Here is a 24,233-nt window from a genome sequence, read left to right as displayed (position 1 = left end):
AAGCCCACGTCCAAGGGAAACAACATCCCCGGAGCCATGAAGACGGCTGTCAGAAGGGGACCGAGGAGCAAGGGACACTCAGACGTCTCTCAGGGCGAAATCAGGCCGTGGTCTAACCCTCCTGCCTGTCTTGGTTTTGGCTGGGGGTGCTCGCCTGAAGCTCTGGGAGCAGCTGCAGGGTGAGAAGGGACACCCTGGCCCCAGCCAGGGCGATGACAAGGTCCTGAGGGCCAGGAACCCAGAGGCCACCGGCAGAAGCCAGGACATGGAGGGCGGCTGCCACCTGGCACCATTTGGCCCAGCATCCCACAACCTCAGCAATACCCCCCACCTGCCCCGCCCCACCCCACCTCCTACAGAAGATCAAGGGAGCTGCCACTGTGCCGTGGGCGCGGTGATGACAGCCACAGGCTGTGCTGCCGAGAGGAGAAATGGAGCAGAAACTTTAGAGCAGTTTGTCAAAATCTGCCACCACACAACTGCCACCCAGGACCCAGATCCCGAGACACTCTCGCCGCGAGTCCGGGAAGTTCTGGCCAGAAGCAGGCTGCAGGCCGAGCCTGGCTTAACCAGGTGAATAGACGCGGCTCCGGCACAGACACTCCAGATAGCGTGCGAAGCTGCAATCGCACGGCCCACGGTGCCACCGTGCAAAAATAAGGCACCGAGAGCCGCGTCCCATCCGTGCCCAGGAACCAGGGGCGGGAGGGAGGCGGACGCCTGTGGAGACCCTGGGCTGCTCGCTGTATGTCGTACTCAAAACACAGGAAGACAAAAAACTCAGGCCCACAAGGACAAGCAGCCCCGCCAAGGACCCCGGGGGGACAGTGCGCTCTTTTGTCCCCGCCGAGGGCTCCTGAAAGCCCGGCTCCGCAGCCCAGCCGCCTGAATCCCGGCCTTGTTCACGTGCATATGGGGGGCGCTCCGGGGCGGGCCCTCCCCTCCAGCCCCGGCTCCAGCCCTGCTGGGTGCAGCTCTGTCTGCAGCTCTGAGACAAAGGAGCCCTTCTCGTCCCTGGCGCCCAGACCTGAATATCAGTCCGCTCCGGGAGGGCCTCTGGAGAGCGGGTGGAGGAGGAGTCCCCGCTCCCGCCCAGATCCCGGCCTCCTCGTCCCTCCCCGCGGGGAAGCCGCCCGCCCCTGGGCCTGAGCTCGGCCCGCGGTTCCCCCGAGGGCCAGCAGAGGACGCCCCGCACCGCCAGTGTGAGCAGGAAGCCGCGGCAGGACGGAGGCTCCACGCCAGGCCGGGCCGGACCCGGAGGGGGCTCCAGGCAGGGGGCTGCCCGCAGCGTCCTCCCTCTCCGGCTGGACACCGGGGCCCCACTCACTGCCCCCGGCCAGGCTGGGAAGCCACATCCTCCGCTCGGTGCTGTCGCAGGGCGCGGGGCGGGTGACCCCCGGGGTGCCAGGAGAGACCGAGGCGCAGGTACCAGCCGAGAGGAGGGCGCCTGATCCACTCTCTCCGGGCAGGGGGGCAGGTGGGTGACGAGAAACTTCCAAACCGCACTGGGTCTGATCAGCCAACATGGCTCGGCCGGGGGTCCATCCTCCTGAGTGTGTGGGCCCCACCTTGAGTCCTTCCCTGGCATTGCCCCGGCCCCTTCTGCGACACCCTCGGACCTGGAAGGCGGGCCTGGGTTCACCTCCCTCCAGAGCTGGAGACCCCAGGCCCCCAGGGCGTGATTCTCAGTGGGGGATCCGGGAGATCCCCACCTACAAAAGGGTCTTGAGGAGGTGGAGGGGGGGCACCCCAAGTTCACAGGCTGCCTGGCTGGAAGGAAGCCACTGTGGGGACCTGCAGGCACCTGGACGCGGGCAGCAGGGACAGTGGCCAGCACCCTCCCAGATGGCTTCGGGTCCTGGGGCAAACGGTGGCCAAATCGGCTTCCTATCCAGACCCCCTGGCCAAGTCCTGCCAACCACAGGGGCTGCGGGTGCCACCCAAGTGGCCCCTCCATATGCCTCGACTGCCTGAAATACACCTGCGCTGACTTGCTTGGACCCCAAGGTTTTGGAGCTCCTGAATGTCCACTGCGCTGGGCGAGGGGCCCTGCCAGGACCCCAATGGGAGACTGTCCGCGGACGAGGGCCAGGCCGAGTACTTGTGCGGGGCGGGGAGGCCTCAGCTCCTGGCCCGACTCCCTGGGTAGGAGTCCATTGAAGGCAGCGGTGGGGCAGGAGCCTCAGAAGGAACCAACGAACCCAGCCGGAGTTCACCCGGCGGCCCCAGCGGGGGGGCGCTGACCCCACGACGTGTGCTCTAAATCTTCCGGGTCCACAGGAGACGCGAGCCCCGGCTGCGGAACAGGGAAGGGGGCTGTAGGAAGAGGCCACGTCGCTGCCCCCAGGCAGGGTTTCTAAGCTGAGCTGGGGACAGCTACTGGGTGTGGAGTGAGGAAGGCTCTCCCCGCGCCCCCGGCTCAGCACTGTACCAGGGCAAGGCAGAGCCAGCCTGGCCGACCTGGGGTGGAGGGGAAGGAGGCTGAGGGCCAGGTCCTTGCCCAGTGGGGAGCTGGGGGCCGGCATCCCTGTGCCCCCAACACCCTCAACCGAGCAAACTCGGGGGCTCAAGGCTTTCGGGGTGCCCCCACTCCGTAGCCCCTGCCCTTCCTCGCTTTGTGGGTGCGTGCTCCTGCCCCCGCCACTCCCACCCGGAAAGCACGCAGCGCGCAGAGCTCGGGGCGGCCGCGATGCCTGCTCTCGCCCACCCCGGCTGCTCTGGGGCTGCTGCAAGCCGGCGACCCGGGCTCCGGGTGGGCGACCCCCTCACAACTCCACGGGCTCCTGCGGCTGCGGCGCGCTCCCAGCGCACGGAGCCGGGACGGCAGCCGGCGCCTCCCCAGGACTCGCGTGCGCTCGCCCGGCCGCTCAGCCCGCGTCCCTGCCTCAGTCTCCCCACCCAGGAAATGGGTCCAGGGCGCCAGGGCTCCCGCGCGACGCCGACGTGCACTGCTGGGGTCTTCCCGGTCCCCGCCACCCGGCCCGCGGAGACCCCCGGCTCCGGCCCAGGAGCTCCGCGCCCGTCCCGCCCGCGCCCTCGGCCGCGCGCTCACCACTCCCAGGCTGAGGTCCTCGGCGCGCGGCGCGGGTGCGGGCGCGGCGCAGCCCCCGCGGGTCCCCAGCGCCAGCAGCAGCAGCAGCGGCAGCGGCAGCCGCGAGAGTCCGGGCCCTGGGGGCGGCGGGCCGGGTTCCCGGGCTGCGCGGCGCCGCATGGCGCTCACATGGGCCCGCGGGCGGCGTGCAGGGTCCCGCGCCCTCCGCTTCGCGTTCCGCAGCCCGGCGCCCCCGCCGGACTGAGCCCCGCGCGGCAGCCTCAAGCGGCGGGGCGGGGCCATGCAAATGTATGCTAACGAGGCCGGCCGCCTTAAAGGGCCCGCGCCGCCTCGGACGCTGCCACCCCCGGCCCGCCCCGCCGTGTCCGCGACGGGACTGGGTCCGCGGCATCACCGGGAAGGCGTTTCCCCGGGTGTCTTAGGACGCTTTTGGGGCGGCGGGGACGCGCGGGATGGGCGCGGAGGCGGGGGTCGGGGCACCTGCGGGGAGCTGACCCTGACTCCGCTCTCCGGCCGCGCTCCCGGGTCCACCCCCCAACGGCGCCGAGGCCTGGGTTCAGACCCGGGTTCAGGTCCCGGAGCCGCCGCCGCAGCGCAGCAGGTGGGCGCTTGGTGGAGCCCGCGGACCGCGGGAGAGGGAGGGTGGGGCTTGGGGGGCGCGGGGGACTGGAGGGCGAGGGCGGGTGTTGGGGGGGCTGGGGTCCTCGGCAGAGGCTCTGCAGTCCCTGCGGGCCTGGGAGCGAGAATGTTAACTTGTAATGTTTGTTGGAGCGCAGCGTGTGCCTGGCACATGCCCAGGAGTTACATAAATAATTTCATTTACTTACAACCTTTATGAGATGAAAACTATGATTTCCATTTCGCAGACAAAGAAACTGAGGCCCAAAGAAATGAAGTAACTTATGGGAGGTCCTGGAGCGGGCAAGCGGCAGAGCCAGGGTCAGAGCCCGAGCAGGCGCTGGTGTGGATTGAACTCGTGCAAGTTGCGTACAGGCTGCCCCCCGAGTGGGAGATCTTGGGAGAGGGCAGGGGGTGAGGTTCAAGGGTAACCCTTGCCTTTATTCAGCTTCTCCTCGTGCAGGACAGCATAGCTTCCCCTCCTTCCCAGGCCCTCCTGCTCCACCACCCCAAATCGCAGCTGGTACTGTCAGGACTGAGGTCTCATTCTACGGACAGGGAAACTGAGGCTCGGCCCCTTTTACCAGAACCAGTCTCAGGGAAGTGGTGCCCCTCCCCTCCTGTGAGGGCCGACCCCCCGCTCCCCCAAGCTTCCCTGGGTACTCTGGCCCATCCTGTCCCTGCTGCCCTCAGAGCCTCCCTGGCCTGGTCTGAACAGGGTGATTCCACACCTGCTTCAGATGACCTTGGTTCGGACTGATGGGATCACCTGTAGGAGGCGGGGACTTTCACAGGACATCCCGGATTGTTTTTTCTTTTTTTTTTTCTTTTTTTGCTCTGTTGCCCAGGCTGGAGTGCAGTGGCACGATCTCGGCTCACTGTAACTTCCGCTTCCTAAATTCAAATGATTCTCCTGTCTCAGCCTCCTGAGTAGATGGGATTTCAAGTGTGCACAACCGTGCCCAGCTAATTTTTGTATTTTTAGTAGAGACGGGGTTTCACCATGTTGGCCAGGCTGGTCTTGAACTCCTGACTTCAGGTGATCAGCCCGCCTTGGCCTCCCAAAGTGCTGGGATTACAGGCGTGAGCCACCGCACCTGGCCTCATCCGGGATTTTGACCAAGTGCCTCAGGACAACCTGGTTTCCAGAGCAGAGACCCAGCCAAAGCGGCTGTAGTCAAGGAAAGGAAGCGTATGGGTATGGGCTCAGGAAACGGTGGCGTCCTAGTGTGTGCCAGAGTCAGGCAGGGCTGGACCAAGTCTCACAGCAACAGCGTCAGAACGCGGTTTCTTCTCAGTCCATCTCTGTGTGGGGCAAAGACGGCCTAGGGCAGCTCCCGTGCATCCTTCCCGCTCAGCAGGCCCAGCCAGAGACAGACTCTTTCTCAACCAATGGTCCCAAGGCCACCTCTCTCTGGATTCTGGGTCAGGAACTGATCGTGGGGCCAGGGGCAGGGAAGTGAGCTGAAGCCCTGGGCTGGAAGGGATTCTCTACAGGAAATCAGAGGTGCTGAAGTCAGAGGAAGGGAGGGTGGATGGCAGGCAAAGCTGGGTCAAGGGCTCAGAAGAGGGAATGCGGCCAGTGCCCCCACTGCGTCACGGGGCTCATACACATCTGAGACTTGGAACAGGACGCTGTCGAGGGGCTGTAGCTCGGTGCTGTCAAGAGGCTTCACCGCGGGGCTTGCTGGCAATGAAGGGAGATGGCTTGTTTATGGAGCTTGGGCGACAGTGGCTTGGGGTGTACAAACGTGAGAAGGGCCTTACAGGCAGGCCACGGTTCTCCCCAGAAAGGCCTGGTGGCGGCTGATGAACTGGAGATGCTTGGTTAGACATCGGGAATTTGACCTTCCTCAAAGCAGCTGCCTGGCACCATGGCTGCTGTGTTCCCTTCAAGCCTGCCACCCCATTCGGACATCTGAAAGCGGCTGAGATCCAAGTCCCGCAAGAAATCGCTCTTCTCCCATCAGCTTTGCAACGCTGAAAAATCATGACGGCACGGTGGCTCACACCTGTAATCCCAGCACTTTGGGAGGCTGAATTGCAGGCGGATCGCTTGAGCTCAGGAGTTTGGGACCAGACTGACGAATATGGCGAAGCCCATGTTTCTACTAAAAATATAAAAATAGCTGTGCATGGTGGTGTGTGCCTGTGGTCCCAGCTACTTGGGAGGCTGAGGTGGAAGGATCACTTAAGCACAGGAATTCCGGTGAGACAGAGCGAGACCCTGCCAAGAAAAAGAAAGAAAGAAAGAGAGAGAGAGAAAGAGAGAGAGAAAGAAAGAAAGAGAGAGGAAAAAAAAGAGAAAGAGAAAGAGAAAGAAAGAGGGGAGGGAGGAAGGAAGGAAAAAGAAAAATCACGTATTATCATCTGCGGAGGAGGGTGTGGGGAGTGGGCACTCGGGCTCCTGGTACAGCCCCTCGGAAGGGCCACCAGGTAGCAGCTATTACGATTCAAGAAGCACATGTTCTGCGGCCAGAATTCTCGGCATCTGCTGTAGAGGAACGCTCCGGTCTTTGCACGGGAAGGCTAATGCAAGCATGGTGTTGCAGCGGGATTTGTAATAGGAAAGAATTCAGAAACTGCCCACACGCCCACCCATGGCCGACTGGCTGATCCAGGGCCATGTGTCCTGCTGGCTGTGGCCAAGGGCATGGGTAGGGGCTGGAGTCCCACCTGCACCCTGTTTATGGATCCATGGCCTCACTGTGGGGCCACAGCACATGAGGAATCAGGCACCTTTCCAAGACCCACAAAGCTGCTGCGTAAGCTGGTGGCTGCCCTGGGCTGACAACACTGGGCTATGACCCAAAGACAGAAGCCAGGAAGAAGGGATTCGATCCAAGAGCATCCGCAGGGCCACTCAGACATACTGCTGGATTTTTTTCTTTTTTAAGACGGAGTTTTGCTCTGTCACCCAGGCTGGAGTGCAGTGGTGCGATCTCGGCTCACTACAATCTCTGCCTCCCAGATTCAAGTGATTCTCCTGCCTCAGCCTCCCAAGTAGCTGGGATTACAGGCACCTGCCCCCACGCCCAGCTACTTTTTATATTTTTAGTAGAGACAGGGTTTCACCATGTTGGCCAGGCTGGTCTCAAATGCCACACCTGACTTCAGGTGATCCACCCACCTTGGCCTCCCAAAGTGCTGGGATTACAGGCGTGAGTCACTGTGCCTGGCCTCAGACATACTGTTGAGCAAATTAAACAATTTATGAGAAGAAAAGCAGAAAGCAGAAAAGACCCACAATAACCATATATTGTATTTATGTTTACCACGTGTACACCCACACGTTGCATCACATCTTCTGAGCCCCCTGATCCAGCCTTGCCTGCTATCCATCTCCCTTACCCTGCAATTTCCTTTAGAAAAGCCACCTTTGTCCCTGTCAGCCCAGGGTTTAGTGATGCTGCCCCATGCCTGGAGCATTAAACCCGGGCTGGGCCCATCAGCTCATTTCCAGCCCCTGGCTGGAGACTCAAGTAGCGTTGTCTGTGGACCACGAAGATGGGCAAATGACAGGCGGGCACTATTGTCGGAGCTCTGTGGGACACACGCTTGGGGCTCCTAGCTGTGACATGAAGGTTGTAGGAAAGCCAGAGGTGCCCAGCCCTGGTCTGTAGCCATCCGGGTGCAGACACTCTGACGGGCAGCCCCCAGGTGGCCCTGCCCACGGTTGCTCCTGTGGGGACCCAGGACCCTCGTGTCAGGCAGTGAGGAGGGGGTGCTGTGCCCCTGGTTGTATCGCTCAGGGTGAATTCCATTCAAGGCTCTTTGGGTGTAAGTGACAGGAAGCCCAGTGCAGAGAGGCCTGAGCACAAAGCACTGTGTTTGGCTTATGTCACCCATTTCAGAGATGGGCCCTCCCTGGGCCCTATGCCAGCCCCAGCCTGGTCGGTCTTCTCCTCAGCCCAGCGTCTTCGAAGTCCTGGTTCCAAGTCCTCATGCGCTGGTACCTGGCTTCCCTGCTGCCACGAACACCACCATTGGAGGTCCTCAGCCCCTTGTTGTTGACTTTTAAATGTTTATTAATTAATTAATTATTTATTTTTGAGATGGAGTCTCCCTCTGTCGCCCAGGCTGGAGTGCAGTGGCACAATCTCAGCTCACTGCAGCCTCCGCCTCCTGGGTTCAAGTGATTCTCCTGCCTCAGACTCCTGAGTAGCTGGGATTACAGGCGCCCGCCACCACACCCGGCTAATTTTTGTATTTTTAGTAGAGACGGGGTTTCGCCATGTTGGCCAGGATGGTCTCCAACTCCTTATCTCAAGTGATCTGCCCCCTCAGCCTCCCACAGTGCCGGGCTCACAGGTATGCGCCACTTTGCTCGGCCCACATTCTGTGCGTTCCCCTGTGGCGGGTGCCTGGGCTGCCTTCGCGCTTCCGTGGTGAACATGTCACACCCCCTTCCTGGCTGCACCCCCTTCCTGGTAAACGATGCTCTTCCCTTTCTCAGCACCTCTTCGCCAGCATTTCAGCCCCGTATGAGTCCGTTCTCACACTGCTGCAAAGGACTACCTGAGACTGAGTAATTTATAAAGAAAAGAGGTTTAACCGACTCACAGTTCCACAGGCTGTACAGGAAGCATGGCTGGGGAGACCTCAGGAAACTCTCAAGGCGGAAGGTGAAGGGGACCCAGGTACGTCTCACGTGGCCACAGCAGGAGAGAGAGAGAAGAGGGAAGGGTTACACGCTTTTACACAACCAGATCTCGTGAGAACTCACTACCACGAGAGCAGCAAGGGGGAAATCTGCCCCCATGAGCCAATCACCTGCCACTAGGCTCTCCTCCAACACGGGGCTTACATTTCAACATGAGATTTGGGCGGGGACCCAGAACCAAACCACATCGACCCCACGCCCTGTAGCCCTGCATGGGTGGGTTCTGGGCCCCCTGCTCTCAGCGTCCCCCGAGCTGGTCTCCATCACTAGAGCTGTACCCACCAGCTCCTTGTTGCTGGCTGAGCGCTGCCTAGGTTTGTCCCCTCCAGCCCAGCGCAGGTGCCCAGGCTCCCTGGACATCCCAGGGTGAGCCGCAGGCCAGGCACTCACAGCGGAGTCCAAGCCCAGCCGCCTCTCTGCATGCTCTCCACCTAGAAGCCTGGGTGCCTTATGTATGTATGTATGTATGTATGTATGTATGTATGTATGTATTTATTTCAGGATGGCTGAATATGCCTTTATCCCAGAAGTGCTCATTCAGAACAATAATGAGAAAACAAAATTAATCTCTTCATCTTGACTTTATTAAAGTTAACAAATATTGCCTTTGTAAAATTTTCAAATTCCTTAATTTCAGCTATTTGTTGCGGGGAAATAATCTACTGTCACTTTGTATGGCATTTGGGGAAATTAGCTTTGAAGCCCCATCCTGGGAAACCCTGTGGCAGAGGGACCATGGGAGGCAGTGCCCACCGGGGGCTCTGCAGATGATGCTGCATGCCCTGTCACCCACCTGTGTGCAACTGAGGTCGGCTTCTGAGGCCTCACTGCACCTGAGGTGCTTTCCCACTGGACCCATGGGCTGTGGTGTGCGAGCAGGTTGGGCAGGTGGGTGGAGGCTTAGGCAGCTCAGCCACACCCCGGCAGGCTGGGGGCAGGTGTCCTTGCAGCAGACACAGGCAGAACAGAACACAGGGTGGGAGGAAGTTGACAGCTTTCTTTTTTTTTTTTTTTTTTGAGATGGAGTCTCACTGTCGCCCAGGATGGAGTGCAGTGGTGCAATCTCGGCTCACTGCAATCTCTGCCTCCCAGGTTCAAGTGATTCTCTTGCCTCAGCCTCCTGAGTAGCACGTGCCATCATGCCTGGCTAATTTTTGCATTTTTAGTAGAGATGGGGTTTCACTATGTTGTCCAGGCTGGTCTTGAACTCCTGACCTCAGGTGATCCACCCACCTCGGCCCCACGAAGTGTTGGGATTACAGGTGTGAGCCAACGCACCCAGCCCCTAGATGACATCTTTTGAGGCACAGTTTTTGTGTGTGTGTTATTGTTTATTTTTTATTTCTATTTATAATATGAAAATACAGAACACTTCACGAATTTTTGTGTCATCCTTGTGCAGAGGCCATGCAATCTCTGAGTCGTTCCAATTTTAGTATAGGTGCTGCTGCGGTGAGCACTCTGTTGTTTTTTAAGAATAAAGTTCTAAATTTTTAGACATTAAATTTACAGAAAATCTATAACGATAGAAAAGTTCCCACGTATCTTTTTATTTTTTATCTTATTTTTTATTTTTGAGATAGAGTTTTGCTCTTGTTGCCCAGGCTGGAGTGTAATGGCATGATCTTGGCTCACCACAACCTCCACCTCCTGGGTTCAAGCAATTCTCCTGCCTCAGCCTCCCGAGTAGCTGGGATTACAGGAATGTGCCACCACGCCCAGCTAATTTTGTATTTTTAGTAGAGATGGAGTTTCTCCACGTTGGTCGGGCTGGTCTCGAACTCCTGACCTCAGGTGATCCACCCGCCTTGGCCTCCCAAAGTGTTGGGATTCCAGGCGTGAGCCACTGCGCCCCACCCCACGTGTCTTTTTAAAAGATAAATGTTATCGTGTGCATTTATGGTGTACGTTGTGGTGGTGTAGGGCACGTATACGCAGTAAATTGGTGGCCACAGCGGAACGGGTGAGTTTTGCATCATCTCCCAGGCACCCGTCTTCCTCCCACAGCCAGCGCAACCGTGACCCACGCATTAGCAGACGCCTGGAGCATAATTATTCTCTGCAGCCCTCAGGTGCACACGAGCCCTTTTGAAGGGGCTCACCCTGTCGCCCACTGTTTTATTCTCTGTCTTTATATATTTGATCCCCACCTTTTTATTTATTTATTTTTGTGAGACAGGTTCTTGCTCTCTTGCCCAGGCTGGAGTGCAGTGGTACTATCACGGCTCACTGCAGCCTCAACCTCCTGGGCTCAAGCGATCCTCCCGCCTTAGCTTCCCTGGTAGCTGGGACCACAGGTGCACACCACCACACTGAGGTAATTTAAAAAACATTTTTGTAGAGATGGGGTTTTGCTATATTACCCAGGCTGGTCTCAAAACTCCTGAGCTCAAGTGATCCTCCCACCTTGCCCTCCCAAAATGCTGAGATTACAGGTGTAAGCCACCGCACCCAATACCCCCGCCTGCCTTTATTTATTTATTTTAAAGATTCTGCATATGAGTGAGATCCTGTGATGTTTCTTTCTGTGTCTGGCTTGTCTTGCTGGCATCATGACCCCTAGTCCATCCATGTGGCAAATGCAGGATCTCCTCTGTTTTTAAGGTCCATCACCTCTCTCCACGTGATCATATACACCACAGTCTCCTTCTCTGTCCGGCCACTGATGGATGCCCAGGTAGTTCCCCGCTTTGGCCGCTGTGGGTAGTGCTGTGGTGGACGTGTGAGTGTGGACGCCTGGATGGGCGGTGAGCTGGATTCCTTCGGGTACAGGCCCAGGGGAAGGACTGTCAGGCCCTGTGGCAGTTCTATTTTTAATTTCCATAATGGCTGAAGTGCCCATACACCTTACACCCACTCTCCTCTGTAATTAACATTTTCTCTTATCATGGAACATTGGTCACAGTGAATGGACCGTAATGATACATTGTCATTAAGCATAATCCACACGTTATTCAGGTTCCCTGAGTTTTTCTCTAATGTCCTTTTTTCTGTGCCAGGGCCCCGTCTGGATCTCATGTGACATTTATTTATTTATAAAATGTATTGTTATTATTATTATTTTGATATAGAGTTTCACTCTTGTTGCCCAGGCCGGAGTGCAATGGCATGATCTCGGCTCATGCAACCTCTGCCTCCTGAGTTCAAGCGATTCTCCTACCTCAGCCTCCCGAGTAGCTGGGATTACAGGCACCCGCCACCACGCCCAGCTAATTTTTTGTATTTTTAGTAGAGATGGGGTTTCGCCATGTTGGCCAGGCTGGTCTTGAACTCCTGACCTCAGGTGATCCACCCGTCTCAGCCTCCCAAAGTGCTGGGATTACAGGCGTGAGCCACCGCACCCGGCCCTCAACTGGGGATTTTGTTTGTTTTGAGCATGTTCTTACTTTCTGCAACTATAAGGTTGTGTGTTTCCTGCCCCAGTCCTTGTTTTGTGTTTTTTTGTTTGTTTGGTTTTGAGGCACGGTCTCGCTTTGTTGTTCAGGCTAAAGTGCAGCGGCATGATCATAGCTCACTGCAGCCTTGACCTCCTGGGTTCAAGCAGTCCTCCCACCTTAGCCTCCTGAGTAGCTGGGACCACAGGTGCATGCCACCATGCCTGGGTAATTTTTTATTTTTAGTAGGGACAAGGTTGCCCAGGCTGGTCTCAAACTCTTGGGCTCAAGTGATCCTCCTGTCTTGGCCTCCCAAAGTGCTGGGATTACAGGCGTGAGCCACCGTGCCTGGCCCTGGGTTCCTTGTATTGGAGAATGGAATTAGAACCTCCCAACCTAAATATGAAACAGAAAGAGGCTCTCTAGAGGATATGTATATTTATTTGGGAGGGAATGTGTGTGCCACAGTAAACTATGTGTATATTAAGGGGGGTAAAGGAAGAAAAAGGGTTTGAAAGGAAAATGAGGATGCCATAATTGTTTTGAAATGTGTATATTAAGGGGGGTAAAGGAAGAAGAAGGGTTTGAAGGAAAATGAGGATGCCATAATTGTTTTGAAATGATTACCCTTGGCTACGAGGAGGAATGACAAGATGATGCCAGTCCAGGGTTGGACAGGCAGTTGCTGGGCAGATTTCTTTGCAGAAGTATTTTCTGGGCAAAGTTGTGTTTTTTGCAGTCTTTTGTGGTAGTTTTTATCAGGCATACAAGGCTGCGAACCCTCCCTTCATAATCTTCCCTGGCTGTATTTGTCAGGTGATTTTTTTTTTTTACACTAATAACTCCATTTTGATTCTGAAAACTTTCCTATTTCCCCTTTTTAAAACTATTTTTTAATTTTTTTTTGAGATGGTGTCTCGCTCTGTTGCCCAGGCTGGAGTGCAGTGGCATGATCTCCGCTCACTGCAACCTCCGCCTCCTGGGTTCAAGCGATTCTCCTACCACAGCCTCCTGAGTAGCTGGGATTACAGGTGTGTGCCATCACGCCCAGCTAATTTTTGTATTTTTAGTAGAAATGGGGTTTCACCATATTGTTCAGGCTGGTCTCAAACTCCTGACCTTGTGATCTGCCCACCTCAGCCTCCCAAAGTGCTGGGATTACAGGCGTGATCCACCATGCCCGGCCTCTTAAAATTTAAAAAAATAAATAAAGATGGAGTCTCCCTGTGTTTCCCAGGCTGGTCTTAAACTCCTGGGCTCAAGGGAGCCTCCTGCCTTGGCCTCCCAAAATGTTGGGATTACAGGTGTGAGTCACTGCACCCAGGCAATTTTTTTTTTTTTTTTGGAGACAGGGGACTCCATTGTCCAAGCTGGGGTGCAGTGGCGTAATCATAGCTCACTGCGGCCTCCACCTCCCAGGCTCAAGCAATCCTCCCACCTCCATCTCACAAGTAGCTAGGACCACAGGTGTGCACCCCCAGACCCAGCTAATTTTTAAGGTTTTTTTTTGGCAGAGGCAGGGGTCTCACTATGTTGCTCAGGCTGGTCGTGAACTCCTGACCTCAAAAGATCCTCTTGCCTCAGCCTTCCAATGCACTGGGATTACAGGTGTGAGACGCTGTGCCTGGCTATATTTCCCCCTTTGATCAAGATCTTTCTCAGGCAGCCAGATGTGGTGGCTCACGCCTGTAATCTCAGCACTTTGGGAGGCCAAGGCGAGTGGATCTCGAGGTCAGGAGTTTGAGACCAGCCTGGCCAACATGGTGAAACCCCGTCTCTACTAAAAATACAAAAATTAGGCTGGGAGAGGTGGCTCACACCTGTAATCCCAGCACTTTGGGAGGCCGAGGCAGATGGATCATGCAGTCAGGAGTTCGAGACCAGCCTGGCCAACATGGTGAAACCTCATCTCTACTAAAACTACAAAAATTGGCCAGGCATAGTGGTGCGCGCCTGTGGTCCCAGCTACTTGGGAGTCTGAGGCAGGAGAATCGTTTGAACCCGGGAGGTAGAGGCTGCAGTGAGTTGAGATTGCGCCACTGCACTCCCGCCTGGGTGACAGAGCAAGACTCTGTCTCAAAAAAAAAAAAAAAAAAAAAAGCCAGGCGAGATGGCTCATGCCTGTAATCACAGCACTTTGGGAGGCTGAGGCAAGCAGATCACCTGAGGTCAGGAGTTCGAGACCAGCCTGGCCAAAATGGTGAAACTCTGTCTCTACCGAAAATACAAAAATTAGCTGAGCATGGTGGTGCGCGCCTGCAGTCCCACCTACTTGGGAGTCTGAGGCAGGAGAATCGCTTGAACCCGGGAGGCGGAGCAGAGGTTGCTGTGAGCCAAGATTGCGCCATTGCATTCCAGCCTGGGCAACAAAGTGAGACTCCATTTAAAAAAAAAAAATCTTTCTCAGGCATCACTGATCAGTCTTCCTGTACTTAGCTTTTTTGTTTTTTGTTGTTTTTTTGAGACGGAGTCTCACTGTCACCTAAGCTGGAGTGCAGTGGCACAATCTTGGCTCACTACAACCTCCGATCCGCCTCCTGGGTTCAAGCGATTCTCCTGCCTCGGCCTTCTGAGTAGCTGGGATTACAGACGCCCGCCATCACACCCGGCTAAGTTTTGTATTTTCAGTAGAGATGGGGTTTCACCATGTTGGTCAGGCTGGTCTCAAACTCCCGACCTCAGGTGATCTGCCTGCCTCAGCCTCCCAAAGTGCTGGGATTACAGGCATGAGCCATCGCGCCCGGCCCTGTACTTAGGTTTTGATGTCCCAGGGATGTCCTGATTGCTGGTCTTGCCCCACACCGGGTAGGGTTACGGTGGGTGGTGACTAGGAGTCAATGTCAAAACCCTTTTAGCCACAGTTGAGCAATAGGGGAGGTTTGGAGGGTGCGGTTCCTGGGCTGAGGCCCCCTGGGGCCTGTTACTGAGTTCAGTTTTGTCTGCTTTGGAGTCTCTTGCTGTCATCTCGACGCGCTGGGCCAGCATGATCCTGCGAGGAGTTGTACTTCAAAATTTAACAAGGAACAAACGCAAAGCTTAAAAAGGGGAAATACAAGGTAAAATTAATAGTAATGTGGCAATCCCAGTTTGCATAGTGGCTTTGTCACGAACCCAGGCGTAAAGGCAACCAAGGGAATAAATCAGATGACCTCACGGTGGGTGAGACCGGCTGCGACCCTGTGGCCTGTTTTCTTATTTTGTGCATGTGGGTCTCAGCTTTCCCAGAGGAGTTTCTCCAGGTGCAGCGTGTGGTGGTAGCAACAGCACAGGCATTTCCTTACTTAACCAGCAGAGACTAAGGGATCTCCTGGGTCAGGTTCTGTGGAGTTCCAGCAGAAGACGTGGATAGTGGAAGTTCAGCGACACCACTGTCCTGCCCCGTGGGAGAGGTGGGCACTGAGATGGGTAAGAGCGTCATCGTGACAGGAGTCCTGTTCGCCGGCGTCTGGGGAAAGCCGTCTACAGCATGAAAGGTCCTATTCGCGACCTGGTTTGCAGTTCAAATGTCTCTGACTATGGCATTGGGGGGGTACAGTGAACTTTTTGTGTGGCCCACACATCAGACGCAAGGCTTCTTTTGGAGAATTCATCTAGTTTTAGCTGATAGGACTTCAGGAACAGAGAAGTTTCCATTTTTAGTAATTCTATGGAAGAAAGTTAGATTCGATGAATCTAGAAGAATGTAGGTGTTACGCGCGTCTGTGTAAGAGGCCACCTGAACAGGCTTAGTGTGAGCAACAAGGCTGTTTATTCACTTGGGCGCAAGGGGGCTGAGTCTGAGAAAGGAGTCAGAGGAGGGTGGTGGGCCTATCATTGGTTCTTATAGGTTTGGGATAAGGCGGTGGAGTCAGCAGCAATTTTTTCGGGCAGGGGATGGATGTTACAAAGTACATTCATAAGGGCGGGGAGGGTGTATTGTCACAGGGGCGGGGAGGAATGTTACAAAGTACATTCACAAGGACGGGGAATATCACAAAGTACATTATCACAAGGGTGGGGGAGGACAGGAATTTTTTTTTTTTTTTGACGGAGTCTCTCTCTGTTGCCCGGGCTGGAGTGCAGTGGCGCCATCTCGGCTCACTGCAACCTCCGCCTCCCGGATTCACGCCATTCTCCTGCCTCAGCCTCCTGAGTAGCTGGATTACAGGCGCCCACCACCACGCCTGGCTAATTTTTTTTTTCTGTATTTTTTTAGTAGAGACAGGGTTTCACCATATTGGCCAGGCTGGTTTCGAACTTATGACCTCACGTGATCCGCCCGCCTTGGCCTCCCAAAGTGCTGGGATTACAGGCGTGAGCCACCACGCCCAGCTAAAAAATATCCTGTCTTACATGTTGTTAGATTCCTTTGGGGGTTCAGTGCTATTTCCACCTAATGCAGGTCTGTAGCAATGTCAATGTTCAACCCCATCCTGGGTGGCATGGGATCACTCTTCATGGTTCACACCTTGTAAAAACCATCAGTCGTCATCTTTTTGTAGGTTTGACAAACGCTCTTTCGAATCCAGAAAAGTCAAGTAGAGAAGGAAAGTAAGGGGCCACTTACTGTGCCTCGAATCACAAGACTGCGGTGGACCGGCCTGGTTAAGACCTGTGGACGTCTTCAGCAAGAAACATGCAGAGGCCCCTAAAGATATCGCCAGGGAGAAAACAAAGCTTCAGTCGCTCCTTCCTAAGCTGTCACGACTACTCTTTTAAATGGCCCCATGCTTGGATTTCCGTCACCACGACCGGGGGAGCCTGGGCGAGTGTGCTTTCCCTCACTGCACCTCCCGTCGGAGCCCAGGCTGCTGCGCCGTCCTTAGACTGTTGGGATGATGAGCGGACGGTGAACTCCCACCACCTGCGCCTGTGAAGGGAGCTCCGGCTGAGGGGCTTTGCTGGCCTCGGGTCGGGGGCTGCCGTAGTTCTGTGTCGAGGAGATGGTGTGGACTGCGGCAGAGCCAAGCCTGAGCCCCACGCCAGGATGAGTGGAGTGCCCGGAAAGCATTCTGATTTCCGGCCTGGCGTGTCTTCCTTCCATTACACTGAAAGTTTTACCCAACAGCTCGTTTAAGTTTTTTTTCTTTTTGAGGTGGGGTCTCACTCTGTCGCCCAGGCGATCCTCCCACCTCAGCCTCCCAAGGAGCTGGGACTACAGGCGCACACCACCACATCCTGCTCTTTTTTTTTTTTTAAATTTTATAGAGATGGAGTTTTGCCACATTGTCCAGGCTGGTCTCAAACTCCTGAGTTCAAGCTATCCACCTACCTCAGCCTCACAAAATGCTAGGATTACTGGTGTGAGCCTGGCCAAGTTTTGTTTTGTTTTGTTTCTTTAAATTTTAAATTTAATTTTATTTTTAGAGTTGGGATCTTGCTCTGTGGCCCAGGCTGGTCTCGAATTCTTAGCTTTGAGCCATCCTCCCACCTGGGCCTTCCTAAGCAGTGGAATTACAGTTGTGAGCCACTGTGCCTGACCTCACTGAGGTTTTTATCACAGAATGATAACAAAAGCACCATGCCCATAGTTTTGTAGGTAGTGAGTGCTGTTGCTAGGACATGCTCCTGGTTAGTTTGGCTTCAGATACTGTATTTTTCCATGTTTCTACATTGAGCCTGGCCTTGTGTGACTTCTGTGAAATATCCACTTCTCCACCCTCTTTGTTCTCTGCCAGTTGTAATTTCTTGAGTCATTTCGTTTTTGGTGCAGGAAATCAGGTTTTTTTTTTTTTTTTTTTGATGGAGTCTTGCTCTGTTGCCCAGGCTGGAGTCCAGTGGTGCGATCTCGGCTCACTGCAATCTCCCTCTCCCGGGTTTGAGCGATTCTCCTGCCTCAGCCTCCCGAGTAGCTGGGATTACAGGCGCCCGCCACCACACCTGGCTAATTTTTGTATTTTTAGTAGAGACGGGGTTTCACCATGTTGGCCAGGCTGGTCTCAAACTCCTGACCTCAAGTGATCCACCTGCCTTGGCCTCCCAAAGTGCTGGGATTACAGGCGTGGCCACCGCGCCTGGAAGGAAATCAGGTTTTAAGGGACTTGCCTGTGAGTGAGTGTGACGGCTGGAGCCTCTCAACAGTGCAGACTGCTGTAAATGAAGACTGTGGAATGGCGAATCTCATTGTTCATGTGGGGCCGTCAGACTGATCAGCTGTACATAATCTATAGGATATTCACATTAATACATTTACATAGATATAACTTTAAAGAAGATTTACTATAACAGCTAAAATTATGACTAATGATATTAGATTTTAAGTTTTATACAATTTTTAAACATTATTTATTTATTTATTTTTTTGAGATGGAGTCTCGCTCTGTCGCTCAGTCTGGAATGCAGTGATGCGATCTCGGCTCACTGCAACCTCCGCCTCCTGGGTTAAAGTGATTCTCCTGCCTCAGCCTCCTGAATAGCTGGGATTACAGGTGTGCACCACCACGCCTGGCTGATTTTTGTATTTTTAGTAGAGATGGGGTTTCACCATGTTGGCCAGGCTGGTCTTGAACTCCTGACCTCAGGTGATCCACCCACTTCAGCCTCCCAAAATGCTGGAATTACAGGTGTGAACCACCATGCCCAGCCATGAAACATTTGTATTAATAACATAAATGTAACTGAAAGAATGCCTAATATAATTTATTATTTGATAATGTCTCTCACATAATTTACTAAATAAGCCTAATAATTTAATGCCTCTACAAAATGAGAGATAAGTTTTTAAGGTTCTTCTGGGGCCCAGCTAGAAAACCCCAAAGTTAAGCCTAGGTCAGAAAAACTTAATTTAGAATTTTGTTCTTGGAGAAGCTGCTAAAGATGTCAAAAGGTTTAAAACAATTGAACGAAACGTGATCATAGGTCACTCTGAAATAACAGTCGTTTATTTCACTGAAGTGATAATCAAAAGACTTCGAAAGCAAGACAGAGATAGTTACACAGCACTGGCTGGGGCAGCACAGACACTAAAATTGGAGTGACACAGAGGAGTCAGCAGGGCCCTTGCGCAAGGATGACATACAAATTCGTGAAGACTTCCATATTTTTTAAAATAATAAAATTATAAATATTAAGAAATCATTTTTTGGCCAAGTGCGGTGGCTCACTCCTGTAATCCCAGCACTTTGGGAGGCCAAGGGGGTTGGATCACCTGAGGTCAGGAGTTTGAGACCAGCCTGGGCAACATGGCAAAACCCCATCTTTACTAAAAAATACAAAAATTAGCCGGGTGTGGTGGGGAGCGCCTGTAATCCCAGCTACTCGGGAGGCTGAGGCAGGAGAATTGCTTGAACCCAGGAGGCAGAGGTTGCAGTGAGCAGAGATTGTGCCACTCCACTCCAGCTGGGGCAACAGAGCAAGATTCCGTCTGAAAAAAAAAAAAAAAAATTCACCATTTCAGGGTGTACACTTCCATGCATTTAGGACATTTACAAGGTTGTGCAGATGCCACCTTGTGAATGTCCTAAACTCCACCACACTCCAGCCTGGGCAATAGAGCCAGACCTTGTCTCAAAGAAAAAAAAAGAGTTTTTTTAAAAAGGTTACGTGGATGTAACCTTTTATTTATTTTTGCTCATTTTTTTCCAGACAGGGTCTCAATATGTTGTTGCTCAGGCTAGAATGCAGTGCTGCAATCTCAGCTCACTGCAACCTCCACCTCTTGGGCTCAAGTGATCCAACCACCTCAGCCTCCCAAGTAGCTGTGCACCACCGCACCTGGCTAATTTTTTGTTTGTGTTTTGTAGAGATGGAGTCTCACTATGTTGCCCAGGCTGGTCTCAAACTCCCAGGTTCAAGCAATCCTCCTGCCTCAGCCTCCCAAAGTGCTGGGTTTACAAGTGTGAGTTGCCACACCCACTCGTCTTTCTTACAACAGTTACAAAAAATATTGGCTGGAATTCCAAAGCTGTGAGTTTTATCTCAACCCCATTAGAAAAGTCAGCAGATTCAAAGTGAGCAGAAAAAAAAAAATAGAGAACTTAGAAGGCTTTCCACATTAGCCCTATAGTTGAAGGGTTGTTTTTTGAAAAGACTGTTTGAATAATGATAATTTGAGCTCTTAATTTTTCTTGATGTAATTTGTCCACCAGTTAAAAAAATGTGCATGAGAATGGGCTATAATATGTAGGTGTCGGGAGTGCCAGAAAACTTGGCATGTCTTCATATTTAAGAATCCCATTCTGTGTCTTATTAATATCTTTAGAGCAAAGAAAATTCTGTAAATCCTGTCAGAGAATGTTTGGAGTTTGACCAGTGTTTTAGATGGTGGTGACTGGCCCAGCAGCTTTAAAAAAGTTTTTTCTTTGTATCTTCTGGTACATATTTTTTCCAATTATGAATTCAACGTGGAACCCAGTTGTTTTTAATTAGCCACCCTGTGCCCACCATTTAGAATGTTTATTTTTGTTCTTGGAAGATTTTTAGAAACAAAGAAGGGAAAATGGCCAAATCATGCATGTAACCAAACTATAATCAGGATTTGCAAAAACTTTTGACCCAGGCATGTAGATCAAATGAAATATTCAGCTAGGAGCAGTGACCAAAAGTGAATTTACCAGAGAAGACCTCGCACCTCGAACCTGGCACCTCACACCTCGCAGACGGAATCTGAGTTCTCTAGAAACCAGAAAGACACTTGTCTTTCTTTTTTGATCCTAGGAGGAATGTAAGGGCCTTTATTAAGGCAATCTTATAACCAAACCAAATCTGGAATACAGTGGAGAGCTTCTACCTAAAAAGAGGGAGGCCTGGCCTGAGAGAAGATTCAGCAGGGCAGAAAAGGCAAGAGGCAGAAGTGAACAGCTCAGGTGGGAATCGCCAGTTCTGAGAGCCACGGCTTCCTTCCAACAGTGACCGCTTTTCAGGTCCCACTTCTGACACCATTTATCTCAACGGAAATATCCGGGAGAGGCTCTTTAAAAGAAAACTGAGATGGAGTTTCACTCTTGTTGCCCAGGCTGGAGTGTAGTGGCGCGATCTCAGCTCACTGCAACCTCTGCCTCCCAGGTTCAAGCCATTCTCCTGCCTCAGCCTCCTGAGTAACTGGGATTACAGGCATGTGTCACCATGCCCCGCTAATTTTTTTTAGTAGAAATGGGGTTTCATTATGTTGACCAGGCTGGTCTTGAACTCCTGACCTCAGGCGATCCATCCGCCTCGGCCTCCCAATGTGCTGGGATTACAGGTGTGAGCCACTGCGCCCGGCATGAAAATGATATTTATTTGGGAATGGGGAATTTCAGTGGGAATACATGGGCCATAGTGAACTGTGTGCATTATTGGGGCTGGGGGGTGGGGGTGAAGGAAGATGAAGCCTTTACGGAACGAATGAGGAAGATGACATAATTGTTCTGAGATAATTATCTTTGGCGGGCCGGGCACGGTGGCTCACGCCTGTAATCCCAGCACTTTGGAAGGCCGAGGCGGGTGGATCACCTGAAGTCGGGAGTTCGAGACCAGCCTGACCAACATGGAGAAACCCTGTCTCTACTAAAAAATACAAAATTAGCCAGGTGTGGTGGTGCGTGCTTGTAATCCCAGCTACTTGGGAGGCAGAGGCAGGAGAATCGCTTGAACCCAGGAGGCGGAGGTTTCGATGAGCCAAGATTGCACCATTGCACTCCAGCCTGGGCAACAAGAGAGAAAATACGTCTCAAAAAAAAAAATTATCTTTGGCTACAAAGATCAATAATAAAGGCAATGCCAGTCCAAGGTTAGACAGGCAATTGCTGGGTAGATATTTTCACAATAGTTTTGTGTAAGGTTTCAATGGCCTTTGTGCAAGGTTGTGTTTTCTGTGCTTTTATTTTTTCATTTTTTTCTTTTCGTTTTTTTCATGAATCCATCTCAGTCCATTTTTACAGTCTTTTCTGATAGTTTTTGTTTTCAGGCATTTATGCATGACAGCCTTTCTCTTCATGGCCTTCCTGAGGCCTATTTGCCAGAGTGTTTGGTTTTATTTGTTTTTTTTTAAACAGAAGTGATTCCGACAACAACTTTCACAAAATCAAGATCTCGGCACTAGGTGTGTTCGTTGCTGCTTGGGCCTCACTGGTCAGCTGAAAGAAATGTGTGTGTACTAAGCCCCGCACATACTCATACACAGATATTTTCCTGTGCAACCACCTGTAGCTATGTTCAGCTGCACGTGAGTTCACACTGACGTCTCCAGCCCTCCTCCATCACCACATGGACCATGCTAGCCTCTCCCCTTGCTTATCCGTCACCCTGGGAGTCTCTTTGTCCCTCTCTCTTGCTCTCCCTCATCCCAACTGTGGAGCCCAGGAAGCAGCTTCCTGAGTCCCTCTGGGGCCTCCCGCTGCTCTGTGCACTCTCGCCCAGGCCCCCCTTGCTGTGGACTTGACTCGGGCCTCTCTGCTTCCAGCCTCCCCACCCTACTCTCCCCAAAGCACATTCTGAGAGCTCTCTGAAGCACACGCAGGCCTGAGGCTGAGCCCTCTTTTGCGTCCCTTCCTTCCCAGGATCCTGCTTGGGGAAAGGATGTGCTCGGGACCCATCTGTCAGCTGAATGGAGGCCGGGTGGTGCCCGGCTGGCACCCAGAGGGCACTTCATCTGCATGCATGCTGAGCCCCTGCGGGGTGCCAGGCTCTCCGCTGTCCTGGGAGCTGGGGCCAATCTCCGAAGAGAACAGAGCTGCCACCCTCCAGAAGCTGGTGGGTCCTGGATGGTGGTGGCCGAAAGGGACACTGGCTACTGCAAGCTTGTTTCTGCTTTTGCACATTTTTTTTTTTTTTGAGATGGAGTCTCACTCTGTTGCCCAGGCTGGAGTGCAGTGGTGCAGTATCGGCTCACCGCCACCTCCGCCTCCCGGGTTCAAGTGATTCTCCTGCCTCAGCCTCCCAAGTAGCTGGGATTACAGCCGCCCGACACTATGCCTGGCTAATTTTTGTATTTTTAGTAGAGACAGGGTTTCACTATGTTGGCCCGGCTGGCCTCGAACTCCTGACCTCAGGTGACTCACCTGCCTTGGCCTCCCAAAATGCTGGGATTACAGGTGTGAGCCACCATGCCCAGCCACACAATTTTTCAAGAGCTGGCAGGACCTGCTGTACTCGAAAAGAAACCTGGGTTATTTCCAGGTTAGTAGGGGCATCAGCTGGCCTTGTTTCCACGGTCGTCTCACAACCCACGGCAGAATCCGTCCAAGGGGAAGACAGAGGTGGCTCAGCTCTGCAGAGTTTGAGATCTGAATCAACGGAAAATCATCTAAAGTGCTTTCTCAAACTCTTTTTCAACATTTTACTTTCATGTTTCCCTAAGCTGCCCCCGCTGAATAGCTAATGAACTTGTAATTAAAGCAACTTTTCACATGGTGAAAAGCCGCATTCCACCACCCGCGCTCGGGCTCTCAGTCCGGGGCTGGAACCCATCCTGGCGCAGCAGGTGTGCAATCCCTGAAGCTGGTGTTTATGGAGTGGGTAGAACGGCTGGCCCTCCAGGACACCGCCCCTGTGCACCTTCTTGTGGGAACACCTTCTTGGGGGCTGACCTGGCCCCACGAGGTACACCAGGGTGCTGGCTGCTTTCAGCCAGGGGAAGAGCGGCCGTATTGTGCTCAGCGAAAGCCCAATTCCCTGCAATTTGGATTCTGAAAGGAGTTGAACAGCATGGTACTGGTACCAAAACAGAGATATAGCTCAATGGAACAGAACAGAGCCCTCAGAAATAACGCTGCATATCTACAACTATCTGATCTTTGACAAACCTGAGAAAAACAAGCAAAGGGGAAAGGATTCCCTATTTAATAAATGGTGCTGGGAAAACTGGCTAGCCATATGTAGAAAGCTGAAACTGGATCCCTTCCTTACACCTTATACAAAAATCAATTCAAGATGGATTAAAGACTTAAACGTTAGACCTAAAACCATAAAAACCCTAGAAGAAAACCTAGGCATTACCATTCAGGACATAGGCATGGGCAAGGACTTCATGTCTAAAATACCAAAAGCAATGGCAACAAAAGCCAAAATTGACAAATGGGATCTAATTAAACTAAAGAGCTTCTGCACAGCAAAAGAAACTACCATCAGAGTGAACAGGCAACCTACAAAATGGGAGAAAATTTTCACAACCTACTCATCTGACAAAGGGCTAATATCCAGAATCTACAATGAACTCAAACAAATTTACAAGAAAAAAACAAACAACCCCATCAAAAAGTGGGCAAAGGATATGAACAGACGCTTCTCAAAAGAAGACATTTATGCAGCCAAAAAATACATGAAAAAATGCTCATCATCACTGGCCATCAGAGAAATGCAAATCAAAACCACAATGAGATACCATCTCACACCAGTTAGAATGGCGATCATTAAAAACTCAGGAAACAACAGGTGCTGGAGAGGATGTGGAGAAATAGGAACACTTTTACACTGTTGCTGGGACTGTAAACTAGTTCAACCATTGTGGAAGTCAGTGTGGCCATTCCTCAGGGATCTAGAACTAGAAATACCATTTGACCCAGCCATCCCATTACTGGGTATATACCCAAAGGACTATAAATCATGCTGCTATAAAGACACATGCACA

General features: G+C 52.7%; 1 protein-coding gene and 2 non-coding genes across 4 annotated transcripts in view; 1 reads left to right on the top strand and 2 right to left on the bottom strand.

Moving 5' to 3' along the window:
* MMP17 (matrix metallopeptidase 17) overlaps nt 1-9,192 on the bottom strand; it is a 33,105-nt gene extending 23,913 nt beyond the window's left edge. The window contains exon 1 of one of the 2 annotated variants that reach the window (XM_055357655.2): nt 8,234-9,192. Coding sequence is in view for 1 of the 2 variants with exons in the window: in XM_055357653.2 (XP_055213628.2) it covers nt 3,053-3,211 (159 nt within the window). In the remaining variant the exon portion in view is untranslated. Of the gene's footprint in view, nt 1-3,052; nt 3,308-8,233 lie in introns of those variants that run through there. The other variant, XM_055357653.2, reaches the window with a different exon arrangement.
* Nucleotides 9,193-9,690: 498 nt separating this feature from the next.
* On the bottom strand, nt 9,691-9,793 carry LOC115930269 (U6 spliceosomal RNA). Its single transcript, XR_004066922.1, has one exon. It is a non-coding gene; the product is annotated as a U6 spliceosomal RNA (small nuclear RNA).
* An 8,831-nt stretch (nt 9,794-18,624) lies between these two features.
* On the top strand, nt 18,625-18,730 carry LOC115930286 (U6 spliceosomal RNA). Its single transcript, XR_004066937.2, has one exon. It is a non-coding gene; the product is annotated as a U6 spliceosomal RNA (small nuclear RNA).
* The last annotated feature ends 5,503 nt before the right edge of the window (nt 18,731-24,233 follow it).

This window comes from Gorilla gorilla, chromosome 10 (genome assembly GCF_029281585.2).
Source record: "Gorilla gorilla gorilla isolate KB3781 chromosome 10, NHGRI_mGorGor1-v2.1_pri, whole genome shotgun sequence".
NCBI lineage: Eukaryota > Metazoa > Chordata > Mammalia > Primates > Hominidae > Gorilla > Gorilla gorilla.
Note: the sequence above shows the minus strand (reverse complement) of the source record. Positions and strands in the feature narration are given on the sequence as shown.